Source organism: Apis florea, unplaced genomic scaffold (genome assembly GCF_048593485.1).
Source record: "Apis florea isolate Af1SG1 unplaced genomic scaffold, ASM4859348v1 contig_3772_pilon, whole genome shotgun sequence".
Lineage (NCBI taxonomy): Eukaryota > Metazoa > Arthropoda > Insecta > Hymenoptera > Apidae > Apis > Apis florea.
In genome coordinates, this window is record NW_028256845.1 from 27156 (window position 1) to 43901 (window position 16746).

The 16746-nt window shown below is 36.0% G+C and overlaps 1 protein-coding gene and 1 long non-coding RNA gene across 2 annotated transcripts in view; one reads left to right on the plus strand and one right to left on the minus strand.

Annotated features, from left to right (window-relative positions):
* Window positions 1-16746, minus strand: part of LOC147656406 (uncharacterized) — an 82782-nt gene that overhangs the window by 14720 nt on the left and 51316 nt on the right. The gene's annotated exons all lie outside the window — the stretch shown is intronic.
* LOC100867394 (lachesin) overlaps window positions 1-16746 on the plus strand; it is a 60747-nt gene that overhangs the window by 14461 nt on the left and 29540 nt on the right. Inside the window, exons 3-4 of the mRNA XM_031914920.2 lie at window positions 12297-12482; window positions 12921-13116. Of these exons, the coding sequence (XP_031770780.2) occupies window positions 12297-12482; window positions 12921-13116 (382 nt within the window). The remainder of the gene's footprint in view (window positions 1-12296; window positions 12483-12920; window positions 13117-16746) is intronic.

Genomic DNA, 16746 nt, shown 5'->3' on the forward strand with positions numbered 1-16746 from the left:
TTAAAAATAATATTTTCAATAACCATTACAAAAATTGATTTTCTTAATAACAACTCTTAATAATAGAATTTGAGACAATTCGCTTAAAATTACAATTTTTCCTTAATATTACAAATTATCACAGCAAAATTTATGCAGATTGACATCACAATAAAATTTTTTCTCTTAACAATCAAAACTTTTTAGGAAAACTAAAGCTTGAGAATTGTTTCATTGTTATGTATTAAAATTGGATATTTCAAAATTGCAATTCTACTAACCTAATACAACAAACTGATACAAGGAGAGAGGCGAGGAAAGCGCAATGACAAATGACAAATTTCCGGAAAAAAAACCGCATGCACAATTTTGGTTATTATCACTTGTTCCACCGACGAAAATCATCATTCTTTCTTGAACGTGACGCGGTTGAAGCGCGAGCCCACCACCTAACTCGGTTCTATTTGACTTGCTGATTCGTATACGACAAATTATCATTTTCATTTTCATCCTCATGATCAAGAGTCCCTCGGTTTAAAGTCTTGTGCCAAATGTATGCGCATATATACGGGCGTAAACACGGCCGAGTATCTTTGCCCCTTTGCGAATACGCTGAATGACAAATCACTCTGGCCTAACCGCCTGATATCTTGTGATTTACGTTGGAAAACGCGTTAAAACAAACAAGGGGAGGCCGAGAGATCTTTCGTGTTCTACATTTCCCGGCGAAGGCCATTAATATAAATTATATCGAAATTCGATCAAATTTGCGAACGCGTTAAATTTAGATTTTTTTTTCCCCCCCGCTTTCCTTGAGATTTTACTTAAAAAAGCAACAACAATCTTGCGATTTTTCCCTCGAGAATATGGTATGGTTGCAACATTGATATCAAAAACCGGTTGACAATTTTTAAATAACTCGTGGAATCAAATACAGATATTTTTCCAACTCGAATATTCCTTCACGCCAACCATCCAGCGAGAGCCTCCCTAAATATTCTTCCTATCGTGGTGGCGCGTGTATCCGGCAAGACGAGCAACTTAAACAAGCGTGCTCGAAAAGCTTAATCTTCCTATTCACGCGCCGATGAATAGCCCGGCAATAAATGCATTCTGTAGTGTGTGTGTGTGTGTGCGCGACATTCCGGTTAGAAATACAAGTTTCGAGGCGGTGGTTTCCCTTCCCCGCGCGGATTTGATATTGTCAGTTCTCGCCATATTTTCCACGCTGTAAATTTTAACAATTGGAAGAAGAAAAAAGAAAAGGATAGGCGTTTTAACGTTCGAAAAAATGCGGAAAAAATTTTTCCGATTAGAGAAATCTGTTCGATCCACAGCGTGGAAAAAAATGCGTGTTTTCGTCGTTGTCGATTGAATTATTATTGTTATCGGTTGCATACGTATTGATTAAAGAAGAGGAATTAACGAAGATGATGTAGAATCGTGAAAAATTGTTCTTCGGGATTATTATTTGAGAAAAAAAAGAAAAGAATATCTTGATATTTCGTTGGATGAGATCGAGCCATTTTAAGGGATAATTTGGTACGAAAAATTTGTTAATATTAATAATTCTGCGTAAGAAGTTTTCGTTTCTCTTACTGATTATACATTAGAATACATCGAACACTGTTTGTTTCAGTTTTTCTTGAAAGATCGTGTCGCAAATTCCCTCCTTTATTAATTTGGAATGGTCTCATCATAGCGGAATTTTCAATGAGCAATAAAAGGGGCGCGTTAAATGGCTTATTGGCTTTTTGGATTTAAGCTTCCGCGCTTAAACAATTCAAACCGGGCAAATTTCAATAAACAAGTACGAAACGATTTAAAAATTATTCCGCGGTAAATCGTTCCACGCCCGAGCGTATCTTTTTTTCTTTTTTGAGAAGATATTCCAAAACCCTTTGTCCAAATAAGCTATTGCAATTGTAAATTTTATGGTCAACCTTTTTATTCGCATAAGAAAATTTTAACAACATTCTGCGAGAGATGAATTTTAAACTTCCTTCGAACAATTTACCCTTGTTGATCCGCATAACGAATTTTTACAAACAAATTTTGTAACAAATTTTGTAATCACGTTATACATTTTTATTATAACAGCTGATCAAATTATAAACTCCCCGTCTTTAAAACCGTAAGACAACAAAACACAGTACAACGTGTTGTTGTTCCCGTGACTTCGACTTCGATGGCGTTGTGCGATTCCACTCTTGTGAAACGATCCATAAATCGGATCAATTATTTATTCCGATTAATTCGATTTTTGTACCGAAGTATTGGAAAGTAACTTTAACCGTGCCTGAATATCCCAAAATTCCTGCCGTTAAGTTGTTTTCAAAATTCGGACGGAGGGAAAAAAAAAAAAAAAGAAATCTCTCCCATAAATTCTACTTCTTCGCTCGCTCACTTCTCGGAAGAAAAATCGGATTACTCGCGGAGCACGATCTAATATAAAGCTGTCGAATAGCACACCGTCACCTATCCGAGATCACACGATCGTTCGTTCGTCTGCACCGAGCCTTGAACATCGATTCAATCGACGATTTACTCGTTTCAAAAATCGGAACCTGGTGCTTTTCCCGACCAGGAAAAAAAAAATCTTCCGCAAACATCGAGATTGCGTTTCACGATCTGCCCAGGGACACTCGTCGCATGGGGAGGGGGGGGGGAGGGGGAGGAGAGGAAAAATGAAATAAAAATAAAAAAAAGAACGAAAGGAAACGAATGAACGCACGAACGCGTATGTCGCACAAAAAAAAACCGTTTCTGCACAATTGCACAACACACTTGAGACTGTTTGTTCGTGGGATGAAACATGATGCAAGCTGCATTGGACGACAGTTGAGTGCACACAAGTTGTTAAGATGTGTTATGCGTCGTAAGTAATAGCAGTCTCGACGAATAATCTCGACGATATTCGAGTTGTTCGGTATCAGGATTGCTCCATTAGCGTATCTCTGGAATCTCACTTATATCATAGGCATGCCTTGATGCATGATTATATGAATTAACGAAAAGTGATGATCGAGATTTGCATGAGCATGTTTTTTTGAATAAGCATAATAACTTTTAGATTAAATAAATTAAATCGAGGGCGTCTAATCGCCAGTAGTGTATAGTAGATAAAAAAGGATATATCTACGTTATGGCAAAAGAATTTTGGCATTATCTATATACATATCTCCTATCATATATACATATCAGATATATATATGACGTCAGATTTTACAGACTGTGATAATTCTAAGGTTTAAAACAAGCATTTTTAAACCTTAACTCGTCAAAGTTACTGTGATAAAAAATTATTGATCTCAATTGTTTACCTTAAATGGGTGGCTATCCATTAAGGTGAAATTAGATTCTTAATTACTAACGCTCAAAGCTAAACAGGTGATACTAAATTTAAATAAAATGCTCTCTAAATTTTACTTAAATTGTATACTTGATTAGTCGTTAAAATAAAATTAGAGATCAGGTAATCTTATATTAAGATTATCTTGTGTCTAATCTTACTTTACAGAGAAAGCTTTAACGGATTAAATTAATTCTTAATTCTTAATTATCTATATTAATAATTAATAATTATAACGTTAAATCTATCTTCGTTGCTGTCGTTAATAATCGGTATATATTTTCAATGCAATTGTCAATTACGTTTTCCTACACAGGATTGCTTGATTACGATTGTATTGAAAATATTACGAGATTATTACGAGCAACCAATTTTTTTTATTTCATAACTAACACAAACCCATAACCTAACTAACCACTAACTTACAATATTAACAGTTATTAACAATTTTTTTTTTCATTTATTATTGTCTAATAAATTAAATAATAATAATAAAACGAAGAATCGCGCGCTTCCATATTATAAAAATTATAAACAAACTAATATCTTAAACGTAAATTATTATCTTGTTATAACAACTAACATTTATTCTCTAATACGAATTATAAATTAGGAATCGCGCGATTCCATTGAAAGAAAATTTAAAGAGAAAATGTAAGATTGAAGACTGTTTTATTGAAGAAGAACAACTTAATGACAAATCAATCGTATCACAAAGCAAACTGAGAAAAAGGGATCAAATTTTCGAGATGAAACGACAAAAAAAAAGAAAGAAAGAAAGAGAAGAGTGCCATGAAAATTAAATGATTGTGACCTGTTTGAAATCAAAGAAAATTGATTCTCGCTTATTTTTTTATTTTCTAGCTCCTCGAAATTACCGGTAACCGTTAATTATCGATAGAGTCGGCCAGTTCTCTAAAATTCTATTATCGAATTTCACAAATCCTTTAAATCCAATCCAAAAATTTATCGTTAGCAAAAAAAAAAAAAAAAAAGGAAGAAACAAAAATTGTTAACAGCTCCACGATTGTATCCAATTAATTGAAACGTCGATTTTCGATTTTCAACAACTATGATCGAGTGAAATATGAAAATGGTGAAACACGTGATTCGTCGGAATGCGCAGGAATCCTTCCTTGGAGGGAGAAACCTGTCGTATTGCATTATTGCAGGATCTCGAGCCGGTATTCGAAATTCAACAGTTCTGAAATAACATTCCCCATTCGCTATTGTTTATAATCTGTTATTAGCATATCTATTGCGTCACTCGTGGATGGAGTTTAAAGGGATTCGTTCGCCATTCGAAACAGTTAGCGAAACTGATGGAAAGAATTAGCGGTAAGAAAGAATTGTTTATCTTCTGGACGATCTTTCCTGAAATTCGGTATATTGAGTTAAAATAATAATCATACATATGTAACAATGAATTATATATATGATATATGACATGTATCATATCACCCCTATGTGTATGTATATGTATATATATATATATAATATCATGTGTTGTCATATGTATTCATGTATATGTGTATGCATATTTAGCGCGTGTAAGTATATCTATAATATTCGTAATTGGAGAGGGGATAATAACTGGAAGAAAATATTTGATGATATTAAGAGAAAAAAAAAAACAATTCTCACCTTACGCTTATCTTGACTTATTAATCGCGTAAAAACAATAATTACAGAGTGCAATGGATCGTACAAATAATATAGGCTATTGTTATTAAAGGTCCGACTTTACGGATTTATGTACCTGATTAGTGTAATTAGCGTGTAATTAATATATATTAAGTTTATAAACTCGAGCCTGTCATATCGTACTATTACTTTTAAGTCTCGTTGCTATTATTAACATTAGTCTTAAGTTAATTTCGTATAATTTGTAATTTTAGGCTATCTAGCGTTGACAACGTGTCACGCGTGAAACTTCAATTTTCCAAAAAAAAAAAAAAAAAAAAAAGAAAAAGTACACAGAGTAATGAAAATGTGTATTTTAGTCCTTGCTGTGCTTTATCCCGGTATTAATGGTATTAATAGATCGAATATATCCCTGTATATATGTATATATAATCTTCGAAACTGAGAGCGAGGAAACTGAGTGAAAATGCAAACGAGAACGAGGGAAATAAGATTAGCCGTATTCCCGTGCAAAAAAAAAAAATGAAAAGGGTTGGACACGCTTTTATGGACGCGGGAAAGTCGTATTGTGCGCTCCACACGCGTTGAAACAATTACTCGTTCATCCTGGTTGAAACGTAGATAGCGGAGGGGGGAGGCGTACACAGCCATGAAACATCGTTCGGCTGAAACACGGTGATGTGCAACGCGTTACAATATGCTGGCGATGTTTACGAGAAAGTACGGTTTTCCAAACGTGTTGAAATATTGCTTTTTGCGCGGGTCCGCTTTTCGCCGAGGAACAACTTGCGTTTTAATTCTTCTTCGTGTCGAAATTGAAATTCTGGAAAGGGTTGTAATTATTTTGAAAGCGCGAAGGGGTTCAGAGAAACTTTTGTCGCTTGATACTCGACGAAGGGATTTCTAATAGACTCGGGATTATCGCGGCCTTTGCGTGATTGAGAGAAAGTGTTTATAATGGCGATTTGAGAATTCTGAAATACATCGTTTTCTCATATTCTGATTAGACACTCTCTCGTAATTATGCATTTACCGATCATTAAAACGAGGCTTTGAGGATATAATTTTTTTTTTTTTTTATACTTTCTTGAGAATGTGAACGTTGCTTAGGGGGGAGAGGCAGGAAGAAAAAAGAAGTCTATGTCGTAATACGGCTCCCTGTTAAATTTAATGGCGCATTTACAATCTTCTGAATCTTTTTGTCGTATATGCGTATTTTTCTGCTTGTATTTACGTTATTGCGAGAAATGTTTGGGGATCGATAAACGGTGATATCGAAACGCCGATGCTTGAAAAAAAATTATACTTTAATGGCGTGGATCCCAAAATGATGTATCTGTTTGCATATATTACATAAAAAAAAATAAAAAAACGAGGAAAATGGAGGGAATAAAGAAAGTTGCCAACAGCTATCAATTCCACGCCGTATCACCGCGCGTGGAATATATATACACACGTACATATGCGTGTGTTATTTGTGCCTGTTAGGAAGTGTGAAACAAGATAAAACCGTGATTTAAACGAATATTTGTATCAAAGGTGGGGGCGCTGTATATGCACAACTGGTGGTGTATATAAGGTCGCCAGAATCCGAGAGCGTTGAACGGTTAATCAAAAGCTGAAAAATGAGTCGAATCCGGAGGGAAAAGGTATCCCGGATTCGTGATACGTGTTCGGCCGAATTTCAACTCGTTTAGCCCGTGATACAAATTACGTGGAAAGTCAGGAAGATTAAGTTAAGCCTTTGCTCCCCCCCCCCCTCCCTAACCGGATGAATGTATCAAAAGCAGCGGATGGTTTCAAAATTCATATCTCTCTGGTACACGCCGCGAAGTAATCTGTTTGACGGCATAACGCGTGGGTCCTGTGTAAAGTGTCCGATGAATTTCTAATTAACGAATACGATCTCCCGATATGATCGTTCGCGTGAGAGCGATATATCTCTCTCTGCGAAAAATATCGTCGAGAAAGAATTCGTGTGCAAATTATTGGGATCCACGTAGTCTGGCACGGATTGCGCGGAAATTTGTGATCCTGTAAATAAAATTCGATATTTATATATATATATCGAATTGTAACACGTGAAGGAGGTAAAATTTTATCCTCAAAGCATCGGTTATTATATTTCTGTTCAAATCAACGTTTAACGGAGGATGAAAGGAGCGAAAAAAGAGTAAAAAATAGAGTTGGCAGAGCTGTACGTTTCAAAAGTATGAATGAAAAATCGAGTATAAACTATCGTTATATAAATGAGCATAATGTTATTCGAAAACGACAAATTGTGACGCTTGCACTGCTTGTAAATATATTTTTACACGAGCTGCGATTCGATTAAATTACTATTACAGCATCGATCAGTTTCAATTACGGAAATTTGTTATTAAAAAATCGCGAGAATCTTGGGGGAGGAAAAAATAATGGAAAAGAGATAGTTTCAAAAGAAAAGAAGGAAAAAGATTGTCAATAGACCAAAAATGACTCAGATAAATGGTACCAACTTAAACGATACATAATACCTATTCGGTATTGTTATCTCCGATTGGCGATATCATCATCGTCATTTTCTTTTTCTTTTTTTTTTTTTTTGAAACAACCTTTTTATTTCAACAAACAACCAGAATGAACAGGTAAAACATTCCAAGACGAGTCCGTCCACAATTTTTTCATGAAAAAAAAAAAAAATAAAATCCAACCTTTTACAACTTTTCGGCGCAGCGAACGCAATCTAGAAAACGTGATGTCGTGAGAACGAAGACCCCCACCAAGACCAACCAAACCCTTTCGCGTGACACGAGCAGAAATGCTATATCCACCACCTATATCAACAAAAAATGACGGCCGCTTGTTGTTCGCATCGCGCGTTGTATAAGCCTTTGCCGCGTGTCGCGATCGGGTTTAATCGGCGAAACGCCGGCGACACATAAGTGAGGTGAGTGCGTTTCACTGTAACGGGATACTAGCGCGGATACCAGCGGTATGATAAATTCTAACATTGTCCTGGGTATTATAAAAAGTGGTTGGTGCGAAAGCGAGAAATAACAGTGGTTGGAATCCCGAGCGTGAAACCCGTTCCCGGGCGCGGCTATTAAAGATAGAGAAGGGTGGCAGGAATAGAGAGAAAGAGAAAGGTTCGAAGGAGGGACGAAGGATAGGAAGACGATGAAATAACATTAGACGGGGGGGGAGGAAGAAAGGAAGGATCGGGGCCTTGTGAAACTTTTAATTAGCAAGCTTATCCATTTATCTGCATGCCGTTGAAAAGGAACGAGCCGTGGCTCGCTACCGAAAACAGAAGTCGAGGAAATAAAAGAGGAGGCAGAGGAGAGGGGGAGGAAGGGTGGTAGGGGTGGTGTAGCAGAGCACCACCGGTTTAGTAGACCGATAGGGGAAATGAGATAAGGGTGGAGCGAGGAGGGGGGCAGAAGGATGAGAAAGAAGACGAAAAAGGGGGAGAGGGCGGGAAGAAGATGGCGGGAAATAAACGAGGTGTGGTAGACTGGACCTGAGGCTCGTGATCCCACAATGCGCCACAATAGGGCGGCGACGATGGTTTTGCATATGAAAGAGGGCCGAGAATGGAGAGATAGGTGCGCGAGTAGTGTGATATTATATCTCGCTACGTGAGCGCCGATCTTCTCCAACGTCGGCCCCTTTCCCCTCCCCCTGTTTCTCTCTTTTCTTCATCTTCCTCCTCCATCGATTCTTTTATCCTCCGTATTCTTCAATTTCTCCTGTCTCTCCCTCTTCACCCCCCCATCCCATCTCTTTCATCCCGTGTATACGCGGCTTCTTTTATCTTTTTCTTCGTTTCCCTTCCAGTTCTTATATTCCAACTCTCCCCGACAAGAAGGCCGATCGTAAGTTGAAAATGCGCGAGGGAAGCTACGTTAGAGAGAGAGAGAGAGGCGAGACGCTTAAGATAAACTCGTTTCGTAATACAAGGCTTAGGCCCTTTAAATCGTATCCTCTCTCTCTTTCGTGGTGCTGTTCGAATTTTCGACCTTTTGCGAGACGCTCTTCTCTTCCACCTTTCTTTCCTACCTTTTCATTCCGTTTCGTGTTGTTTTATTATTATCTTCTTTCTCTTTTGTTTGAAATTTTATCCTCAATTTCATATCTATCGAATTTCTTTATTCCATTTTGCCATCCTCTTTTTTCTCTAATTTTCTATCTCCTTCTTTTTCTCTTTTTCCTACAATTTTCTCCTAAAAAAAAAAAACCTGTCTTCGTCCTTTTAGAATTTAATATATCTTTCGCGGTAAGGTCATGCAATAATAGAATTCTTTCGGAGAATACTTAAGCAATTTCAAAACTTAGCTTTTTAAATTCAATAGTTGCCAACTCTTTTTTAGGGGATGGATTTCGTAAGCCGGCGATAGAGAACGAAAAGAGATCTTGAGTTTACGATCGTGGGGATCGTGGAGCTGTTTCAATTTCAAATCGATAACGATAAACGATGATGAGAAAAGCAATTAATTGTAAATCGTAGAGGTGAGCTTCGTGAGAAAGTACAAACGAATTTATTCATTTTAAATTGTAGTTTATAAATATTTTACGGTATATATACTTTTTTTAATATATTCTATGAATACTCCTTTCTCGTTTTAATATCGTTCAAGATATATAAACCAGATACCAGATGCAAGGTGAAGGATATCGAGTTTGTATTATATTTTGGTAAATAACAGTCTTGAGATTCCTGAACTTTGGCTTGAAAATTTAATCAATACGTTCAAAAGCGATTTAATATATTCCTCGAACAATGAAATAATATTAAAAAGATCGATCGATATATATATATCTATATATATACACATCGAAATATTTTACGAGTGTAAAGTTACAACACGCGTTTCTTTCAAAATTCTTGAAAATTGTTATCCAAATCTTTCACGCCGGACCAACAACAAACCTCGAGATCAAAAATCGATGATCCATTGATCAATTTCGAAAGATCAAGATTCGTGGAGAGGAAAAAAGAGAAGGAAAAAAAGGAAAAGGAGGAGAGGAAAAGAAGGAAAAAGTGACACGGAAGAGTTCGCCGGGAAGGACGTAAGAGGGGCGGGAAAGTGGCATAAATGTTTCAGAATCGCGAGCATCTGTCGTCCCGGGGACTTTTTCAGTTCCCGTGGAAAAGCTCGTTTTTGGAGCTGCTCAGGAAGGCGAACAGCAAGTAGAGGCGAAAGAAGAAGGAGGTTTACTATCCTCGTATAATGTATTATAAGTGGAGGCACTCACAGAGCCGTCACTACCAAACACTCAAAGCCCTCCACCGCCCCCCTTCTCCCGCGTTCTATACCATTCTATCTACAGGTACCGTGTCTCTCTTTCCCTCCTCTCCAACCAACTTCTCCGTAAATCCCTCTGGCCGCCTTCTCTGTACACTCCGCTTTCGAGTTATCGATAAGAACCGCAGACCTCTTTTGTCGGTTGATAGATAGCCCCTTTCAGAGAGACGCGAGGTCAAATATTCGACGTGCCGCCGGTTCAATTTCGCGCCAATAATATCTAGTCGAGAGATAAGGGCCCAAACGTCGACACTCGTATGTTGTTTATGAATTTGTTCGCTTCAGAGAGTTGGCCGAGTTCGGTTAAGTGCGCACGATGACTGACAATGTTGACGTTTCGAACTTTGCGCGTGGTATCTGGTTTCTTTTTTTTGTTCTAACGCTTGGGATCTCGGACAAGTAATATTAGAAATGTTTCGTATTTTTAATAATTAATTTTAAAAAAAACGCGTATTTATAGACGTATAATGTATTTTAAACGTATTTAATAATAAATAATTTTAATAACACACGAAACGGAGACAAATTATAGAAAAGAGGATTAAGTGAGAATTTTTATAATAGTTGTATATTTAAATATTCGATTTTGGTAAATTATTATCATGGCACTCGATATAATAATAATAATAATAATAACTTTGACTAAACCGAAAAGACTAAAGTTCCTAAACTAACCTCAATTAACAAAACTAACCGAACTAACCAATTAACACAATTTACTTATGGAATAAATAGAATAGAGCCTTAGATTAGGAAAAATCTGACGATCATACCGACGTAACTTATACCGACTATAAAAATTCCGATTTATGAAAATTATAATAGTGAGATACAATTTTACTTTATTATATAAAATAATAAATTTTATAATTACTTTGTAAAACGTGTATGGTGTAGTTATATAGAGGATTTCTCTATAAAAGTATGTAGGTATCTTAAATTATGCTCCATATGATATGTAATTGATTTATCTTATATGATATATAATTAATAATAAATAATAATAAAGGATAATTAATAATAATTGAAATAATATATGATATAATTATATGCAATTATATGCGATAGTCTCACTTTCAAAAAAATAATAACAATAGAAAAAAGCAGGAAAAATTTGTAAAAATTACAACCCTGTACGTGTATAAATATATACATTATATACTACATGTATACGTATACATTGTATATATGTATATATTGTACAATATTAATATATAATTGTATGTATATATTATTGAATTATTATGTGCAGAAATTTAAAATCACAATGTCTAATCTACATATCTAAATTGCGAATCTTTCAATTCAAGCATATCTTATTTAACTTAATTATTAACTTAGTTTTTAACTACGAAACGACTCGTATACGAAATCGGGTCGGAATCGTTTCAAAGAGCTTAAATACCAATTAGTATAGTAAAGTCATTTTAGGAATTCTTAAAATTATTGTAAATATCATCAAAATTCATCAAAATTCTCCATATTCGATAAAATTCAAAGCAATAATATCATATCATTAAGTGTACGTATAATCATTTAATCAATTATTTAATCGCTAATTGTTTAAATGTTTAGTCACTAATTAGCATAAGATTCAGTAATATAGGACTCCCGCAACAGTTAATTACTATAAAATTGGTTAAGATTAGTAATTAGTCAATTATCAGAAATAGCAATAAATAGTCAATTATTCAAAATTCAAAGCTCCCTGAATAGTCAATAATACACGATTCAAGACGAGAGCCAATAACTCGAAAAACTCTAACAGCTGGAATAACTCAATTGTGTTAATTATCGTAAATACAAAAATCAATAATCCAACAACGTCGAAGAAAATTATTAATTGTATAATCATTGTATATAAAAATTGTAAATGGCAATTAAGCCATTCAAACCATTATTGTTATACGATAATTATTGGTATCAATAAGCGTAGTTAAAAGCGCCGGTACCTCTTGATGGAGCGAAACCGTGCTCACCACAAGATTCGTGGTTGAATCTCGGTGTATTAAGAAATGGGTTTGTGAGGCCAGGTGGCGTGGATCAAAGCCGACACCAAGGCGGTCCTGGCGATTCACGAGCACGTGATCACGAACAACGCCCGTTTATCAGTTACACACAGTGACTACAATACGTGGACGTTGAACATTCGTGGAGTACGCCGAGAAGACCGGGGCATTTATATGTGTCAGGTCAACACGGATCCTATGAAGAGTCAGGTACGAGACTTATCCTTGGCGAATAGCGAGTATACGATAAGGAGAGGGGATGGAGAGGGGGGGGAGTGAAAACAGGAAAAGAAAATGGCAGTGGAAGTAGAGAATCTTTTTACCCTAGATCCGGGTCAGATTTTTATTGTACGCGATGCTTTCGCGTGGAGGGCATTCATTTCAAAGTGAAATCCCGTTCTTTCGTGGGAGCGGTGTGTTTTCCGCCTCTGCGTTCCAAACAAGAGAGGGGGAGGGGGGACGGAATTAAATTTCGCGGAGTTGTTTTCTTTTCCGAAATTTGAGTTGATCTTTTGGAATGTTCTCTATTTCATTTTTTTTTTTCTATTTTTATCTCACTTTCTCTCCCTATTATCGTATATTATTATTCTATTATAATATTATATTAAATCAATTATTCATTCGTTCATATATATTGAATATTTACAGAGTGCGTTTCTCGAAGTGGTGATACCGCCGGATATAATATCCGAAGAAACCTCGAACGACCTGATGGTACCTGAGGGTGGGTCTGCAAAACTAGTATGCAAAGCCCGCGGTTATCCAAAACCTGATATCGTTTGGAAACGGGAGGATGGCGCCGAGATTATTTCCCGTGCCGGATTGTCTGGTGGCAAAACGAAAAGTGAGTATAATTATATTTCGATCGTAATTTATTTTCGATCCCCGTCCAAATGCACTCCCCTTTACGCGTGTGAAAAATGATGGAATAAAAATTTAATCGATAAATATTTATCGATCGCGATACATTCCAACATTTCGTCATATTATTTTAAATAAGTTTGCGAGATTATCTAAGATATTGGTTGAATGGAAACGTTTGTGAAATTCTGTTTGATTTAAAAGTATTACGGTCTCTTTTCTGGGAATGCGCTAATACCCAAGGGGCTAAGACGACTTAAAAAAAACCTCTCTTGCTGGTGGTATAATCAGATGAAAGAGAAATTCGAAACAAGAAAGGAAAGATAAAAAGTAAAATTAAGAAAACAGGGATGGGGGCAAAATATGGACATAAAAAAAAAATTATCCGAATAAGAACCGAAATGTTTCACGTGTCTTAAATTGTCGAAGAGGTTGGGACGTCGATTCCTCCTTTCTCTATCTTTTGAATATTAATTATCGATAGATTCACTTGATTGTTATTTGTGTATATTTCAGAGATTCGACAGATGATGTATTTCGAAGTCAAGAAATAAGTAAAACTCTAATTTTTGAGAAACGGTTGACTTAGAAGCGTTTGCCTTAATTATTACATATTAAAATAAATATGTGTAACGACGTGTAATGCACTAATTAATTCGAGAAGTTTAAGATTAAAATTTTAGAGATACTGCAATATTTAGAAAAATATTAAGAATTTACAATTTTTACTTTAAAGAGAGTTTTTTTATTCTAAAGAAAATGGCAAGTATTAAAGACGATAGACGCAGGTCTATCTTTTCTTCCCATTTATCAGAGGTAGGTTGATTCTCAAGCGAAGGTGAAACTGCATTTTCACCCCTTTGTGCTCGCTTTTACTTGGTGGTGAACTCGAGCGAGTAGTATCGACGCGTTAGATTGAAAGCAAGACCTTAAGCTTCGTATCGTAACTAATCCAGTGTTTGATTAGTAATCGAACCAATTCGATTATTTACTCGATACTCGGTTAAACGACTGGAGCGTATAAGTAGCTTTCCATTGACATCGAGTTTCAATCGGAGTATTGAACTTTGGTTCTAAGCTTCTTATATTATCTCATAAACGAATAAATGAAAAGTAATTGGAAAAGAAATATATCTTATGAATTTATATGGACACTCCAACGATATTATAAATAATACTTTAATTATTTGTGTTCATTTTCCTTATCGAAATTTTAATAAGGAATCTCATCGTTGATGAATATTTTATTTGACAAAGAAAATAAAATATTTTGCAGAATCGTTAAAAAAAACGTATGTAATTAATCACATTTCAACTGGAGATCTCGGCTTACTAAGATAATTATGATTACCATTATCTAGTTTTATCTAGTAATACTACTAAAATAATACTAAAAAGTCACAAAACAAGGTTTTCTTTGAGCAATTTTAAATTATATTATGTCCTATAATGATGATAAAAAAAAAGTTAGATAGCCTAATCAAAATTATGACATCCTCTTCGAACTTAATCCATCGATTAGAAAACCGTCCCTTCATTCTCCTCCCTCCTTTTTTTTTTCTTTTTTGTATTAACACACGTTAAAGTAAAAAAAATAATTCTTTGGGCATTTCAAAATTGTCTTGCTTCCAAGGATAAAAAAAGACTCATAAAAATTAAACGGCCTAGTCAAAATTACGATATCGGCATCCCCTTATTCGCCCTCGATCGATTAGAAATCGATCATTTTCTTCGCCTCTCTCCTTCTTTTGTTGTTATCCCTTTTTTTTATATTGTATAAATCGCATAACAATTTTTTTTCTCTTTGAAAAAAAGAATTAGAGAGCCATTTCCATATCGAAATCGTGTTTAATTAACAGCGAGTACGAAGCATAATACGCGGATCGCTTCGAATTATAATAATAAACAGAGGTTCGAAACAATTGTAAGTTCGATTTTAAATCATTCACCTCGAGGCAAGCCTCGGTGTAAACAGTGCTTTACATCGCTCTTACTATTCCCATGCTCGATTTAAAATCTTTAACAAAGATTTCCCTCCCTTAAGATACTCAATTGAAGAGAGAGAAAAAAATAAGAAAAAAAACCACTTCGATTTAGAAAGAACCCTGTTTTGTCCAAAGCATTTGTATAAGTTCAAAATTCTCTTTTATTCATTTCCTTATCTTTCGAACCTCTGCTCTTATCGAAATATCGTCTAGATATACGAAACGCTATTCCTCGAGTTTCCTAACGCGTCTAAAATAAGCGTGTCGAGTAAACCGTATGCGCAGAAATAATTTATAGCACCCATCAGATTAGATTACGAAAACCGTCTTCTTTTTTTTTATCTAATAAAAAAACCCATATTTCAACTTCGTAGAATACTTTCGCCAAATTGCTTAACGAATCTTTTTCGTATTTTTTTTCTTCTTAATAGTACAATGTGGACTAATATTCGTGTATTTCCACATTTCTATAATGAAACTCAAGAAGAACAAAAAAGACAAGAATTTCCGATACATATCGTCCGATAATATTATACTCCAAAAATGTGTATATGCTTGTACTATCACAGCGTGAATAATCTTTTCTTTTCGTTCTAATCGATAGTCCTACAACTTATCACAGTCCGTGATTTACGTCTTATCCGTACTTACTTTCAACACCTTGTTCTTCGATGGCGGCCCAGTATCGTCGCTTTCGTCCTCGCCTTCGCCCACGTCGTTCAAATAATCGTGATGTTCGCCCTTCCCTCGTTCGCTCGTTGTTGTAGCAGCGTTGCGTTCCTCGTAGAAACCAGCCAAGTAGCCTCAATCTCGGTGCAGGATCGATGAATGTAAGTCTTCTCCCACAGAGAATTCTTCCAATACGACAGTGGTCTTAATTTCAACGATCGTAGATGGACAGAGTCTTGATCGTCCCAACGAATTTTCCCAAAGAAGCGTGTCTCGACAACGTTTCGACGTTGCTCTTCCTTCTCGATTTTCGTATCGCGAGTTTCTCAAGGATGTCGCATTTCTCATTTGTCGCTTGATCCCTTGAATCGACGCCTGCAAAATTCTGGATGAAGATGATGATCGATATGAACGTGATCAATATCGTAATCGTTCCCACGAATCTGTGGAATATGATCTTGAATAAGCTGGCGTCTGTGTTTCTTCTTTCCACCATTTTTCGTTCCATAAATGGTTGTAAATCATTGAATGAATCGCTTCGAATTCTGTATCGTCGCGCTTCTTTGCTCTCGTCCGAATGATTGGAATTTCTAGAAGTTGTGGAAATTCCCAGGACGAAATTCTTTTTCGGGCGTTTTCTCGATCTTCTCTCCTCTTCTCGCTTCTGATTTTCTGGACGATCGTACACTGTCAAAGTTCTAGAAATGAGTGGCGAGTGGGCCAGTCATTGCCCTTTTTATAAGAAGGTACCCCACTACGTGGCCTATTCACTTTGGCAACGTGGCACTTCCAACCTACGTCTATTTTCCGTTAGAAATCCCTATGAAAATCAACATGGCGGCTCGAGTGACCCAACTTTTGTTCAACAATTCTTTCTACCTGCAAACCAGACCCTACTATAAACTGCTCGATTGTAGTTACAAAAGGCCTTGATCGATACGAAATTTTGGGGGACGAGG